Source organism: Anas platyrhynchos, chromosome 9 (genome assembly GCF_047663525.1).
Source record: "Anas platyrhynchos isolate ZD024472 breed Pekin duck chromosome 9, IASCAAS_PekinDuck_T2T, whole genome shotgun sequence".
NCBI lineage: Eukaryota > Metazoa > Chordata > Aves > Anseriformes > Anatidae > Anas > Anas platyrhynchos.
In genome coordinates, this window is record NC_092595.1 from 23,996,641 (window position 1) to 24,009,869 (window position 13,229).

The 13,229-nt window shown below is 45.5% G+C and overlaps 1 protein-coding gene across 16 annotated transcripts in view; it reads right to left on the reverse strand.

The window, feature by feature from the left end:
• TFDP2 (transcription factor Dp-2) overlaps positions 1–11,913 on the reverse strand; it is a 49,930-nt gene extending 38,017 nt beyond the window's left edge. For 3 of the 16 annotated variants that reach the window (XM_021279181.4, XM_038183459.2, XM_038183460.2), the window contains exons 1-2: positions 2,758–11,514; positions 2,368–2,459 (exon numbers count right to left, since the gene is read on the reverse strand). Coding sequence is in view for 9 of the 16 variants with exons in the window: in XM_038183459.2 (XP_038039387.1) it covers positions 2,368–2,415 (48 nt within the window). In the remaining 7 variants the exon portion in view is untranslated. Of the gene's footprint in view, positions 1–2,367; positions 2,460–2,757; positions 11,517–11,776 lie in introns of those variants that run through there. The other 13 variants (XM_072042407.1, XM_027463930.3, XM_072042402.1 and 10 more) reach the window with 12 other exon arrangements.
• Between the last annotated feature and the right edge of the window lie 1,316 nt (positions 11,914–13,229).

Sequence of the window (13,229 nt, forward strand, 5' to 3'; positions counted from 1 at the left end):
AGTACTAAACGGATAGGAAAAAGGCACATTACAACATAAGAAAAGAATAAAATAACCAACTGCAACAAGGCAACTTAAATAGCATATGGGTACAATGCATACTGTAACCATGTAAACATCTCATCTCTGAGAATTCATAACTTTTACTCAACATTTTGCTATTTGCAGGTGTTTTGGTTGGGATTCTTTTCCAGAAAAGGTCAAATTATCCATTAGATATGTTAGAGATTAGATATATTAAATATCAAATTATCTGTAAATTATAGATATTAGATATAAAATTATCCATAAATTCCACAAGCATACTAGGAGCGTTCTGCATTTCATGAGCCCACTGCTCAGTGATAATTCTCCCAAGACACAATAAAAAGTGTAGCAAGGAAAAACAGCAATGAGGAATGTTATGAATGAACGTCCAAATTCCACTACTTTTGAGTTCTCTGTCCTTGATGCTTCAACAGAAAGAAAAAAAGATGGAGATACATCTGCAGAGAAGCTCTGTCCAAAAAGTATGTTTCACCTTAACCTCTGGAGATTGGTAAAACATTACAGACAGCGTAACAGACAGATACCAACCTTACATTCAAAACGTGTTTCAGGCTGCAGAAATCCAGAGATATATTGCTAAACCCTGCAGCTTTACACATTCAGAAGTGTTCCTGGGCCTTCTAGCAGCAATAGAACACTCTTGGGCTAACACTCTTGGCCTGAGTGTGTAGTTCTGAGTAACTCTGATTATGAAATCCTGTAAAAATGCTACCAATAAGAACAGAAAGCATATAATCACCCTTATCACACTATTGTTTTGCAAATCCTTTGAATGGGTATATCTAAAAAACACGAAAACTAAGTTCTACTTCCATCTGCACCACAGCAACTGCTTTTTTAAATTAAATAAACCCATACATAGTAAAATAGCTAAATAACTGTTTTCATAGTTTAACGTCGAAAATTTCATGGCATGCTTTCTCTATAAAGCAACCATAGCCTTGACTTAAAGGAACTAACAACAAAAATATCCATCTATATTCAGCACAAGAGCACGTTGCCCAGGCTGGATGTCAAATGTCCATCCTCAGAGGCTTTCAAACCCGAAGCCCTGAGCAGCCCTGGACAAAGCCCCAAGCTGGGCTCTGAACGCAAGCGCCCTGGAGCATTAATCATGGTGCTGGAGCAGAGCGCTCCCGAGACCCCTTCAAGTCATCTAACTGTACTGCTGAACACTACGGATTATATTGGTATTGGTATTCATCTTCAGACTGCACTGAAGAAAAGGTCAAACCTACAAATGATTTAGATTTGTGTAGCTGATCCACATACATCAGATGAATTATCTATTTGCACTACAGATGAATATAGCCCATGAAGTAAGTCATAGGGTTCTGCATATATACCTCAATTCATTTGCTAACTTTGCCAGCTTGAATCAAACAGTTTAACATAAGACATCTGAAAGCTTTCCCTGGAACTACACACCAAATAAAACTATTAATAAGCCAACAGATAAGAAACCTTCCAAGACTTGAGAGTTCATTTAACCAAGCTATGCCCGGGACATCAACCTAACTAAATGTGCACAAAAACTCAAGCAGTTTCTGAAGGACTGAACGGAGAGCCATCCTAGGGCCATCTACACTTTTATTCTGGGGTACCTATATCTTTAGTCATGTTGCTTCCTAAACCCGTTCAGATTTAATTAAGTCAGAGAACGCTTCTCCAAAGGCATCCAACAGGTAAATTGCTGAGGACTCAAAGCACTCCCAGTCATTGACCACCAAGCTTAATCAAAACTGTTCTGTATACAGATTGTGTATCTCAAGAAGCACAGCTACTCAGGCAGAAAACTAAGGTCAGGCTGTTACCCATTTTATTAGCTTCCTCAGAACCGGGGGTAGGGAAGTCGAAGACAGAGCCTCAGGACACTACTCTACAACCTGGTTAACGTGGCAGATGAACATGCAGGAAGGTCCCGGAAACCAGGAGTGTACAGCCACGAGCACAGAAATGTGCCTTTATTTCTGCTCTTTCTAGTTTTGAGACTCAGATTCAGTAGAAGGATTTTACTCTGGTGCTTCAACAAAATGAGATGCTCTCTGGTAAGTTTGGAGCGATGTTAGTGGAAACAACAGCATAAAACATTGCCTTGATTATTGACCTGACCTGTAGCTGATTAAACTCTATATCCTTAAAGAGCCTCCAACTCGTTCAATTGGCACTGCAGAAGCTGCTGGGACATGTGTGTGTGGTACACAAAAGTCTTGTCCATTCAAAGAATCAAACACAAAGACCTTCAAAGTCTGAAAGCCAGAAGTGACTGGTAGGATGTCAATACAAAAGGTAATACGCGTTATAGAATCATAAACTTACATTTTTTGCCGTCATGTCAGAGTATTGCTTTATATTCTGTAAAACCATAAGATATCCCTTTTCATCTTCACATAATCTTTAAAATAAACATCCTGTAAGAAAGTAAAACATCTGAGTTAAAATACATTTTCAACTACCTCTCTATCTGAAACCCTGCTTCTCCCAAGGATGGTAGATTTCTATGTCTTTTTTTTTAATCTTTTTCTTTTTAGTATCACCACAACAGAAAGGTTCTGCAGATACTAGAAGTTTACATTGCCTGAAATAGTCAGAGATGTAATCTTATATACAGAGCTCCAAAAATATTAATGTGCTGGCAGAGCTTGTCAGACCATTACTAAAGTCTCATAATTAAAGCCATGCAATCATTTACATCTAATGCAGACTGACCCTAAAAACTAGAAGTGAATTAATTCCCTCCATTGCGTCTTTAACCTCCAGAGAATGCTTCTAATTCCATTGCTGCAGATGTTCAAAGATCTTGATAAGAAGTAGGAATTAATACAAAATGTACCCACACAGCAAACATTTAGTATTTTTAGGAAACATCTAAAAAAAAAAAACGTGTTCCAGTTCAAACTCATTTTTTTAATACATATTTTCAGGCTTTTATATTGTCCTTATATAAGAAGGTTAATACTGTAATTAGGACCAGAATATTAGTGTTCCAGGAAAAGATAAACATTCCACTAAACTGAAGAATACTTAAAGTGACTTCTTTTTATATCAAAGCTTCCAGAAGCCTTACAGAAAGCTGAAGAAAAGTTACAAAGAAATGCTGGCAGCAAAAAAAAAACATTTTAAAGACAGAATTAACTTGACAAAATGCTTAAGTACTTTGAAAGTACTTTATAAGTACTACTTGCTGTTAATAAATGGACTACAAAAGTCATCTGAATTGCACTTAGATGCATGAGGGAGAAATGTTCACACTTTCAAGAGTGGAATCGAGTCAGAAAAATCTTTTAGAGGATGCCTAAACTAGTTACTATCTATGAGTCACAACCATTTACAGCAGAAATCACCAACTGCAAAAGCAGGTGCAATTTATGCTGTTTCCTCTGTGATTTACCCTGTGCAAGCTTTGAGAACGGCCGGTGTCTTCACCTCCCTTCTAAGGCAGTGCCCAACCAGTTTCAGCAGTGTGCACTGCTCTTGAGGGACTCTACCATCACTGTGCTCAGTTTTGATTAATCCAGAAGAATACTAAATTCTGTGACTTTTCTACAGATTTCTTGGTGCATTCAGACATTATATCCCTTCAACTGTTACTGGAGTTAGTGGAAAATACGCCATGCAACTTGGAGGTGTTCTCCATTTGCTATCGCAGGAGTTGTATCCATCTCCCCTAGGTCTTGGCTTCCCTGCAGCCATGACCAAGCAGCTGTTCAGCACACGAACACCTCGCTGAAACCTGAAAAGTTGCCACAAAGAGGCCATAAAGCAACAGTGGTCATGGCAAGGAGCAAACACTTGACACCCTGCACCACACCTGAAAATGAGGATCCGCGTGCTGCTTCTTTCTCTGCCTTCCTCCTCCTTCTACACACACTTTCCAAATACGTCATCTGGAGCCCTGGCCAAAATTTACATAGCTTACCCTTTCTGTCCTGCTTTAAGAGGCTTTACAAGTAAGGTACTCCCATAAAGCGTAGTTAAGAACACACCTGCTAAGCAGTTTTAAACTGCTGAGAGATAAGCAAAGCAGTTCCATCTCTGCCAGGTTATCTGCCACCACGCTTAGCGATCCAGAAGGCACCATCCACAAACTGTTACCATCTCTGCCCTGATGCTCTTCAGCCTGGATGAGCAGTCGGTGTTCTTCCAGCTTTATGAACACGTTGTCAAGCGCAAGAAGCCAGACTTTGCGACCCCACCATCTGCCATGACCTCTCGTCAGGCTCAGACAAAAGAACCCACAGATGGCCTCGGAACAGAGATTCTCCTCAGTCCCCATCGCTGCCTGACAGCCTGCACTGCACTGATGCAGAAACACAAACTTCTGCCTTTTTGTCCTTTAACTGGATGCTACTGAAATGAAGCTGCCTAAAGGCAGGTTTAGAGCCCAAGGCACATGGCACAGAGGCTGCTTTATTTGAACTAAGGTTCTCCCTTTGTAACCTAAGCCTTGGCTTATAACCCACTCCCCTAATCTTGCATTTTGGTCAAATGTAGGGCACAGTGAGCAAAGTGAGCTGTGTAACTTTGTGAAGTTTGGGCTGTGATTTCTTCCACAACTTTAAGCTTACGAAAACCTAGATAATCAAGCTCAAATTACCACAAAACAGCGCAAGAATGGTTACCTGTACATATTCCTCCTCACAAGTTACAAGGCAGACGTACTCTGCAGTTGCAGTAACAGCAAAGCAGAACGCTTCGCACTAACGCACCAGCTCCGAGCTACAGCACTCCAAAGCATGTCAGGGAAGAGCAGGGACAAGAGATTCCTTCCTAAGCAGCACAGGCTCCATGTTAAATGACTAATTTATGCCCAGCATCCACACAGAGCAGACCACCTGTCACACATATGTTGCCTCGTATCTCCGCTTTCAGAGCAGTAAAGTTTCAGAACTAGAAAGCACTGGTCCCAAATCCACCTGCTCCCAGAAGCGTGTCACCTTCTTCCTGAACAATGTTTCAGTATCCAATTCCTTTTTGAAGCAACTGAGGTCAAGAAGAACTGATTTTCGTGAAAAAATCTGTTTATCATCAGATTAATTTATTGTTACTCTGAGAATCAGAAGACAGCTCTGTTACCAAGTTTCTGAACTTCAAGTTAACGATTTTGCACATCTCTAAGAAGATTTCACTGATCTGTTGACAAACTTTTTTTTCCCCTAGTCGTCTTCAGATGACACAGTCTCAGCTTTATCCTTTATGTATATGCACAAGGAATAAACTTGGCCCACAGACTGGAAAAAAAACAGGGATACCCATGTCACAGAATCACCAAATGGCCATACAACGCCAGTTTGTCACTTGATGAAGAACTCCAAAAACCCAACTCCAGGGAGTATTCAGCACGTCACATACCTAATTTTGATGTTGGAAATAATAAAAAAGGAAGAAGCTCTTAGGAAACATGCAAGAGGAACACCCACTATGATGTGTGTGATGAAGATCTTACAGGAACTACAACTTTTTTTTTCTCCAGCATTTAGTGTGAGCAAAGTAAAAGTACGCCTTCAGGACAGCCCTAGCTGATAACAGACGAGGTGATTAGAGACTGAACAAAGCAAATCTAAGAGACCTGACTGTAAAATGGCACTGGAATTTTTAACAAAATAAAATACCTTGAGAAGAGGAGGGAGTTTAAAAGCATCAAGCCCATGTAGAGCTCTGAAGGCTGAAAGGCACACGAAGCACAAACACTGCTTTATCTTCTTTCTACAAATTATGGCTGTTAGTGAAACCAAACTTGGTTTCGTTATTGCACGCAGTACTGAAAAAGAAACTATTTAGGACTGGATAATCCTGAAGCACTCATGGTTTAATCATTTTTATATGACTTAAAAGACTGCAACCTATGAAGCCAAAGTACAAAAGTACTTTCTTTTCACTACTGCATTCCACAAAAATGAAATGAACTCGACTGCTTTAAGCCAAGACACAAAAGGAAGATACAGCTCTATGTGAACCTATTTGAAAGCAAACATCTCATCCTGGGCTTTGGGGTAACCAGCTAACATCAGAGAAATCAGAAGGAAAGAAACCAAGTAAATTCCCATACCAACCAGTTTCTCCTCAGCTGCTGTGATGGCGCAAAATGCCAGTGCTGTCAGAACAACCAGCGGGGCACCTCCTGACAGCGGCACCCAAGTTACACAACGAACAGCTGATGTTCAGCGTGGTTTGTCAGGAGGATGCTGGGGAAGTGTCCCTCGCAGACCTCATGCAGCACATACTGAGGCAGCAAATGAATCAGATCCCTTTCAGCATTGACTTAACCCCAAACGCTGCATCCCCATTACTGCTACGACTCGCTAGATTTGCTGTCACTGGTGCAGGCGTTGCAACACAATGAGCAAAAGCTGTCCATGGAGGCCACCAGATGCCTGGAACAGCACGGTGACATGGGATGAAAATAGGTCTGAGCGGATGCACAAGGGACAACGCCACACAGCACAGGGGTAAAGTCCAAAGCTGTAATAAATCTCCCAGCTGGCGGTGCCCAGCGTCTCCAAGCACTTGGCTGCCACGCCACGCAGTCAGTGCTGTGCCCAAAGTGCTGCTGCTGCCCCAGCCCTGGCGGTGCTGAGCAGCCCGATGCCATGCCTGCCTTAGACCCAAATCCTGCGACTGGCTATCCCTCCCCTCAAGGCACGGAGTTTCTTAGACAAGCTCTCAGGCATACCCAGGGCCACGCGAGCAGCAATGCTAAACTACACGTTGCAGCACTCAGGGCTTGTTTCAAAAGCATTGAGCATGTCCCTTATTGCTCAAGTAACGAGGAGGTTACATTAAACGCGGAATGATTTCCATGTACTTAATCCTAGTTTGGGGCCGTTTTTAATTCCCCAAACCAGCTTACTGTCATTCAAGATAAAGCATGTAGGGTTTGACATCAGAAGAGCGGGTAATGTTCATAAAGCACTTAATAGATGACTTGACCTTTTTTTTTTTTTTTTTTTAAGAGACAACTTACTTCTGTCAGCACTGACGTGCACTGATACATTTCAAAGCAACAGAAATTTAGCAGCAGTTCTGTTAAGTAGCCAACCTATCCTATAAGCTTATCTTTTGTTCTTTAAGTGGCCCTCTAGCCCAGGCACTTTCCTGTAGCCGACTGCAATACAGGGCACAACGTGTGGGCTTCTACCGGTTCAGTACAGGTAGGTTCAGTACAGAGGCAGGTAAAACCCTCTGCCCGTTAAGAGCATACTGTATTTTCAAAACCGTACCTTTTTTCTCTTCAGATGTTCATTTTAGCAATGGGATGACATTTGGAAAACAAAACTGAGTGATCTATACGAATGACTGAAAAATACCTTGGTAAGCCCGTCTTTGTGCAGTGCCAGTAAATACATCAGCTTCTCTTTCATTAAGCTCAGCCGACAAGAGCATCTTTGGCAGTACTGAGGTCTCAAACAAACTTCTTGCTACTTCAGAGAATGCTCTGGATATTGCCTTGTAATAAGCTTTAATTTTGAGATTTTAGAGTGTCCAGAGTTATCGGTACACTGGCAAGCGCATGGCACAGTGTAACTGCCCTGCTGAGATACGCTTCTTTCCATACCCTGCAGCTGGAAGGATCTTCATGTCTAATGAACTGAAGATAATTGTACATTTAATTAAAGATCACCAAGTTATATAGGGATAACAAACTCAATGATGGGGAGAAACCTAATGGCTATTTCCCATGTTTTGCTTATAACTTACTAGGAGCTTTGTTCCTGTGTAAAGCTATTATTAACTCTATTCTTGCCTGGACTGAAGATTATTTGGTATTCACCAAAGGGGAGAAGTTAAAAAATCTGGTAGAAAGGCAAAAGAGGAAAAAGGGTTTCTTTTCTAGCGATGCACAAACTCTCAAATCTCGATTACAGCACACAAAACCACCCAAAGGGTGCAGCTCCCTGCAACAAGCTGCGCTGACATAAGATCGTGCCACTACCATTACTAAAAGGGCTCTCTGACTTCTTCCTGTCTCATAGTCCCCCACTCCTTCCCCACGCTGCACACTCAACAACTCCCATTTTTACCTGACCCCTTGCTGAGCCAGTTTAGCTCCCAATAGTTTCAGACCAGCAGCTGTGGGGCAGGAGGGGGGCAGAAGGAAGCTCTCGGTGTGCCACGACTCACCAACATGCCAGGTGACCCCCTCGGCCTGCGCATGAGACAGCCCCAACCTGAGCAGTTCCCTCTGCTGGGGCACCCTGTCGTGAGGCAGCCTCTGAAAAAAGCATTTATGGCATACTTCAAATTTACCACTGGGTTGAAGTGTAACAAAAGGTTGGATGTGTTTTGTTCGCATGAAGACTAGTCCATACTTTTGGGGAGTTCACTGAACTGCACACTTGCTTTGACAATGTATTAGGAAGGGGCGGGATGTTTTGTCTTCAGATCGCAGCTTTCCCAATTTCTTATGCGCGAGGAGGAGCAAGAATATTTGCTTCTGAGAGGCAGCAGAAGCCTGACCTATTATACAGAATGGACACACAGCCTGAATTTTACCAGTTTTACATACAAAAGTAACTAATTTTTTAAAAAGGTTTAAATGTATTCACAATTATAAGCCGGATTCTAACTGAAGCTTGCAACAGTTGGATCGCACGTTTCAGAGAACAGAAATGGATTTCTCAAGTTTCTCAAGCTCAAGTTTATAACGAAGGGAAAAGTTCTCTCTTTCCTTACAACGTACGGAGAACCCCTCACTACAGGTTTTTGATTTCACTCTGGGGACATAAGCTCACTTTTTATTGTAGTTCCTAATCTTACTCTCAACTACTGGTCACGTCACCACCGTAACTTCCATTATAGGTCTATTAGAGCTATTCTCCTAATTACAACTCCTGCTCACACAGGAAAGGTTTAATATATGGATGACCGCTACGGGTCACACGTGACTTTTAACACATTAGTGCACTGGCACTCACAAGCATTAATGAGCAAACACTGATACATTTGTTTGCCTTTAAGGCTTTTGTTTCCACACAAAACAATACAACAGCCGCTACCAGGTTGAAGAATTCACTCACACAACCTCACCTGTAGCAACCTGCCAATTGCATTTCGAACATCCATTTTTCTTCATTTTTTTCCACCTACATTTCAGGCTGAAATCCCCGATAACAAACCAGTGAACAAAAGAGGTCACTGACCCAGAACACACTTGCCAACCGCTGCCACTGGGAAAGGGACGAGTTCCTCCCGAAGCAGCCTTCCTGCATCCCTGTGAAGGAGTCACCTGGCAGCGGTCAGTAAGGGGCTCTGTTAGACAGAACCCAATCATTTCCTCATCCGACCCAAAAAGAGATCAACCTGCCAGCAGCACAAACCTGACTTTCCAAACAGAGGAGCGTGCCCTCACTTTCCCTAACAAGGAAAAAAAATACGCGGCAGGACCAAAACTGCATTCACAAATGGACTTCAGCCTACAGAGGGAAAGAAAAGCTTCATGTTAGGGACACATTCTCTTTTGGGAAAGAACCAGCTATCCAGGAATAGGAGAAGCATAACCTCAGCTACCACCCTGCCTTCCCTTTATTGGAAACTATCGTTCCACACAGGAAACAAGACAAAGCAGCAAAAAGGTTCCTTTAATGAGACCACGAGTGTAAGCTAACTTATTACTGCCTCACCTTCTTGCAAAAGAGCTACAGTCCGTAAACCGAGAAATGGGTGGGGGGAAGTGAATCTCATCCTAACAGTGGATGCTACAAAGCACACACTGAGTCCAACCAGGAAGTGGTTATAAAACTGTCACCGCCCGCTGCACCTACAGCTTCTTACAGTACTTCCTATCATCACTAGCACATACCTGGCTTTTCAGATCCCACAACAGGCAGTTATATCATCAGCTTTTGGGTAGCATGCACACCATTTGCACACCAACACACGTGGTCTGACAAACACTTAAGGTGTTATTGATTCCAATGGCTTCTTGGTTTTGCACACAGGAACTCCCCCAATGTATTTCCTTGCACCAGACTGCACGCAGAACAGTTTATTTTTCCTATTTTAAGATTTGGTGTTGATCATTACCTATGAAAGTAATTGGAAAGGCAACTGAGAAGTTCTTAATCATTACACCAAGAAGTATGCAGACAAAGCAATGAAATTGCTGCTTATTGAAGACAGTTCTAAGAATACTTTTTAAGGTAGCACGCCAGAAGAAATGCAGGTCTAAGAACTGCATTAGAATAGATATAACTACAGAACCCACCCTCCATTCTGATCCACGTTAGGATGCAGAAGTATTAATGTCTACACAGTATGGGCTGCAGCTTCCCTCCCCTAACCCTATCCGGTCATTATTCTTCTATTGCTTTTAGAGATGTGCACTAGACTTTCCTCTAGGCATGATGAAGAGATCTGCTCACTTAAACTGAATAACGTTACACGCTCCTGCAGGGAATACAAGACTAGAATTTCAATTCCTACTTTTCACCAAACCTGTAACAGCACTTTCAGCCAAACCCAACGTAAGATGCTAAAACACAAGGCCGTATCTTCACTTTGAGGTTGCTCCAACTGTCCCTCAAGCAGGTCCAGATGTGCAGGAGGCTCCTACAGTAGTGTCCAGCAGATACAAGAGTGGGAAATTAGGAACTCTCCTGAAGTACCAGCACCCTCTGCATAGCAGCACTATTTTGGTCAGCCAAATTGTTTGGCCTGTCCCTTTTACACTGGACAGCTGGGCTCTGGGTGCCGTGCTGAAAGCAGCACTGTGTCACTCTGAGACGTGAGCTTGCCCAGCAGAACCCTCTAGAGCAATAAAGAGGATTCCTACCAGGGGCGTGTGCTTTGTATGAAGTTAACTGCACCAACGCAGCACGGGTCAAATGGTTTCTTTCTGCTCTTTGTGTCAAATCAGTGATTTCTGAGCAAGCAAGAACTGCTTAGGAAAAAGCCCAGCAATTTTGACAAGGAAACGCGATCAGTCTTAAGTTCACCCACGAGGTAAACTTGCTAACATTTAGTAATTGTCCATCTTTTCCTTAGTACGGGACCACATCCTTCTCAGAAATAGATTAAAAATAAATAAATAAATCTGTGTTAAATAGCAAAAATAAACCCATTGGCTGCTAAATGCCGGTGAAGAGGCACGACGATAGCCCAACTAGTTCCGAACCACGCGAGGCGACCGAGCCATCGCCTCCCTTCCCTCCACCTGCCCGCCGCACACCCGCCCACCAACGCCAGCCCCGGCAGGCCCCTGCCCCCGCCCGGCAGTCAGGCAGGCAGGCAGGCGGGCAGGGCGCCGAGCGGAGCCCCGCGGGGCAGGAGCAGCCCCCGAGGCCCCGGCCCCGCGGCTCAGCCCCTGCCCGCCCCCCGGCAGCGCCCCCATTGTGCGCCCGCGCTGACAGGCGGCCCTCCCGGCCCGGCCCCCAGCCCCTGGCTGCGGAGCCGCGGGGCAGGGCCTCCCGCTGCCGGCCCCCGGTGCCCGCAGGCCCCGGCGGCGGCGGGGAGGAAGGGGAGGGGACGCGGCGGCGCAAGCCGGGCCTAGGCGGCGGCGCCGGGAGGGCGGCGGGGCCCTCACCGCGCCGAGCCCTGCGCCGAGCCCGGGCCCTCCGCCGCGCCCCGCCCGCCGCCGCCTCAGGGCCGCGCGCGACGAGGCCCCGCGGGCGGGCGCGCGCCCCCCGGGGCCAGGCCGCGAACCCCGCGCGTGGCGGCCCCGCCGCTGCCCCCCCCCCTCCCCCGCCGGCCCCTCGCGTCCCGCCCCCGCCCCCCCGCGCCCGGCCCCCACTCGCCGCCTGGCGCCGCCGCCGCGCTCTGCCCGGCTCCTTCTTCTCCCCCGCACAAGCTTGGCGGCGTCTGGCGAGCGGCCGCTCCCATTGGCCGCCGCCCCGCGTGAGGTCGGCCGGCCGCCGCCCGCCATTGGCCGCGCCCGGTGTGTGTACACACGGCGGCCGCCAATCCGCGGCGAGGCGGGGCGAGGGGGCGGGGCGGCCCCGCGGCGGCGCTGAGGGGCTCGGCCCCGCCCCTCACAGCGCTGCGCCCGTCACCCTGTGCCCGTTCCGTTCCTGGCAGCCCCCAGCCGCTGCCGCGAGCACCTGCGCTCACCCCAAACACCCTCACGGCCCCGTTTGGCTCCCGAGGAGCCGGTTGGACTCGCCCCCTGCCCCTGTGAAACCTTAAACTGAAGCTGCCCAGCTCCCGGGGCAGCCCGCAGCACTGACAGCCCGGTCTGAAGAGGGAACCACTCAGCCTGGACTTCTCAGACCAGAACAGTGCGGGCAAAAACAAAACCAAAACCAAAACCACCCCCACAAGAACAGCACGTGCCATGCCCCAGCGATTGGCAAGAAATGGTCCTTACCTTTTTCCACACGCCTGCTGTTCAGACGGCAGCTCTCTGACCCTGAATACAGCAGGACTGGTGGAAGGAGCAATAAGCAGCGAGGTGCTGACAGGGCAACTCCTTTTTTTTTTTTTTTTTTTTTCTTTTTCCCTTTGCCTGAGAGTGGAGCGAGTATAAACGCTCTCACTGAAAACAGGAATGAGTGACTGAATCAGTGTTTCATTAAATTAGCTGCTACAAGAGAGAAGAAAACACTGCTTAAAGAAAGTACTCAAAAACCTTGGCAAAGTTCATTACATTGAGATTGAAACATAGCTGACTTTTCTTAGTTTTGTATGAGAATTCATGCTATGGCTGCTCAAAACAGTATTTTCAGCTATCTGAAGATTGTTCTCCCTTCCCTTTCTACTTGCATAATTCACCCAATAGCTCTGAGATCCCGCCAGCATTAGAGGGGTATTTCATGCCATGTAGTCCCACATATCAGGAGTTGGACTCAATCCTCGTGGGTCTGTTCCAACGTGGGATATTCTACAAGTCTAATAAACAATGGGATTATCTATCATCATGAGTGATACTTTCATCCCTGTTTGTCTAGCCTACCTACCATCAGCACCACGCGCATCCACAGAGGCAGAGATCATTAACACATCTCTCAACTCAATTCCTGATCTTCACAGGACCGATGAGGTGCATCGCTGCCCAATCCCAAGTAAAACATTTGCAGTCTCAATATGGTGCATCTCGTAAAATGATAAAATTAAAAATTAGCAATATTTTTATTTTATTGTATTATTACATTTACTATCAAACTTAGCTGGTAGCAAGTATAAAACTGCATATTCTTTTCAAACTGAAAAACACCCCCAAGGCAAAATTTGAAGTGAAAATGAAAGGG